Source organism: Seriola dumerili, unplaced genomic scaffold, assembly GCF_002260705.1.
Source record: "Seriola dumerili isolate Sdu_G_001 unplaced genomic scaffold, Sdu_1.0 BDQW01024730.1, whole genome shotgun sequence".
NCBI lineage: Eukaryota > Metazoa > Chordata > Actinopteri > Carangiformes > Carangidae > Seriola > Seriola dumerili.
In genome coordinates, this window is record NW_019198985.1 from 1 (window position 1) to 1,848 (window position 1,848).

Below are 1,848 nucleotides of genomic sequence, written 5' to 3' on the forward strand. Positions count from 1 at the left end.
TGGAGCCTTGTACAATGACGCTCTTTTGTATTTCGTGTGTCTACGAATTCACTTGTCACATTGTTTGGTCACTTAACTAGATAGATCCCTTGTTTGGCTGGTCTCTGATCAGTGTTTCTGTCTCACAGCATGGCGCTAAAGTCAGGAGAGGAGCGTCTGAAAGAGATGGAGGCGGAGATGGCTCTGTGAGTACAACTGTTGTCTAGGGTCTGTTCACCCAAAGTCCACCCAACACAACGGAGGAGCTCCACGGCTCAGCTGCCAAATCACCACATGCATACGAACACACTGCTACAGAGTCACAGAAACAGCAGTATAAAATATTTACCCATGTCATCAATAACCATAAACAGGCAACTCAGAGAATGTAAATGACTTACCTGTGATGACTGCATTGTTGGTTCAGGGAAAGCATGAAGAAACTTCTGTCTGTGTGTCACCACTGATGCTCCCATGTCAGGTTTTATCTGCCTGACAGATTTACTGAATATCTCTTTATAGTGTCTAGTATCAGCAGGGCCAGTAGGACACCATTCATTTTGGGATATTAGCCACTAGGGCTGAATTAGAATCCACATCTGTCTACTTACTGATGATGAAGGAAAATAGTGTGGGTCACATTGCAGCTTTCAGAATGACTGAATTAAAACCTTTTCTTGTTGTGTGTCAAACCTAGGCTAGAAATATTACGTTTTGTTTTATTAAAACTTGTAGTAAGTTTGAAAGGTTTTACTGAGAAATATAAACATTATTAAGTGATAAACAAGACCCAAACACATTACATGTTTTATTTTCAGTAGTCATGCAATCTAGAGAACAAATAGTTAGACTATTAAGCATTAGGCCATTTTGGTGTTGCAGAATTAGTGTTGAAATGATAATTTGATGAATCAGTTTGTCAATCAGCAGAAAATTACTTGCCAACCTCTGTAGTTTTTCCTGCAGCTGGACTCTGTTGTAAGTGGGTTACTGCACAGCTCTACTTGACTGAGTGGATTCACTATAAGCAACATGGAGTCCCTCACTTCCATTCACTGTTCAGTCTCTCAGAGAATCAACACTTTCGTTATTCAATCGTTCTGTGTTTTCACCATCATCTTTTATTGGTTATATGTATTTTTTAAATCACATATAGACTCTAAAGATATAACCAGTCATGCGTCGACCCCTGCTATAAATGTCAGTCTGTCTTACACTCTTTTCGCTGCAGTTTTGAGCAGGAGGTTCTTGGTGGTCCAGTACCAGTATCAGGAAGCCCACCTGTTATAGAGGCAGTCCCTGTAGCCCTGGCTGTCCCAACGGTTCCAGTAGTGAGACCCATCATAGGCACCAACACCTACAGACAGGTTTGTACTCTTCTAGTAGTGTCTGGGTAGTGATGTACTATCCAGATTGCTTATAGAAACAATTGTATTGTTTGTTTTAATGCCTGAGATGATATTTATTAATTGAAGGTCTTTGGCAGTTCAGGCTAAATCTCGTCCTCACACTCTGTCGGTCTCTTCCCTCTTAGGTCCAGCAGACATTAGAGGCCAGAGCTGCTAGTTTTGTTGGTCCTCCTCCACCGGCCTTTGTGGGACCAGGTGAGCATAAACTCCTGACACCTGTACACTAACAAGGGTTTGGCACTAATATCACACAAACAGTTATGATCTTGGTGTCTTTGTTGATCATAGTCATTAAACATTCGCAGTGCAGGTGGAAACAGTCAGTGAACCAGTGGATTTAATAACTGGTTAAACCTAAAACCAGCTCTTCCAGTAGCTGCTGATCAGAGCTGCTCTTCTTTATAGAGCTGCTTCAGCTCATACATGTTCTCAGGATGTCTGGTGTGAGTCCACAGCATCT

At 41.7% G+C, this 1,848-nt stretch overlaps 1 protein-coding gene across 1 annotated transcript; it reads left to right on the top strand.

The window, feature by feature from the left end:
• Nucleotides 1-132: 132 nt before the first annotated feature.
• Nucleotides 133-1,696, top strand: LOC111240225 (RNA-binding protein 42-like). The gene is made up of 3 exons (XM_022770191.1): nt 133-185; nt 1,211-1,346; nt 1,514-1,696. The coding sequence occupies exons 1-3, from the start codon at nt 166-168 to the stop codon at nt 1,613-1,615; spliced, it is 258 nt and encodes an 85-aa protein (XP_022625912.1). The 5' UTR covers nt 133-165; the 3' UTR covers nt 1,616-1,696.
• Nucleotides 1,697-1,848: the final 152 nt, after the last annotated feature.

Excerpts from the sequence above, each read along its gene's own strand:
- LOC111240225 (XM_022770191.1), top strand. The coding sequence starts at position 166 with ATGGAGGCGGAGATGGCTCT. Across the intron at positions 186-1,210 it reads ATGGAGGCGGAGATGGCTCT|TTTTGAGCAGGAGGTTCTTG; the intron begins GTGAGTACAACT and ends TTTTCGCTGCAG. Across the intron at positions 1,347-1,513 it reads GCACCAACACCTACAGACAG|GTCCAGCAGACATTAGAGGC; the intron begins GTTTGTACTCTT and ends CTTCCCTCTTAG.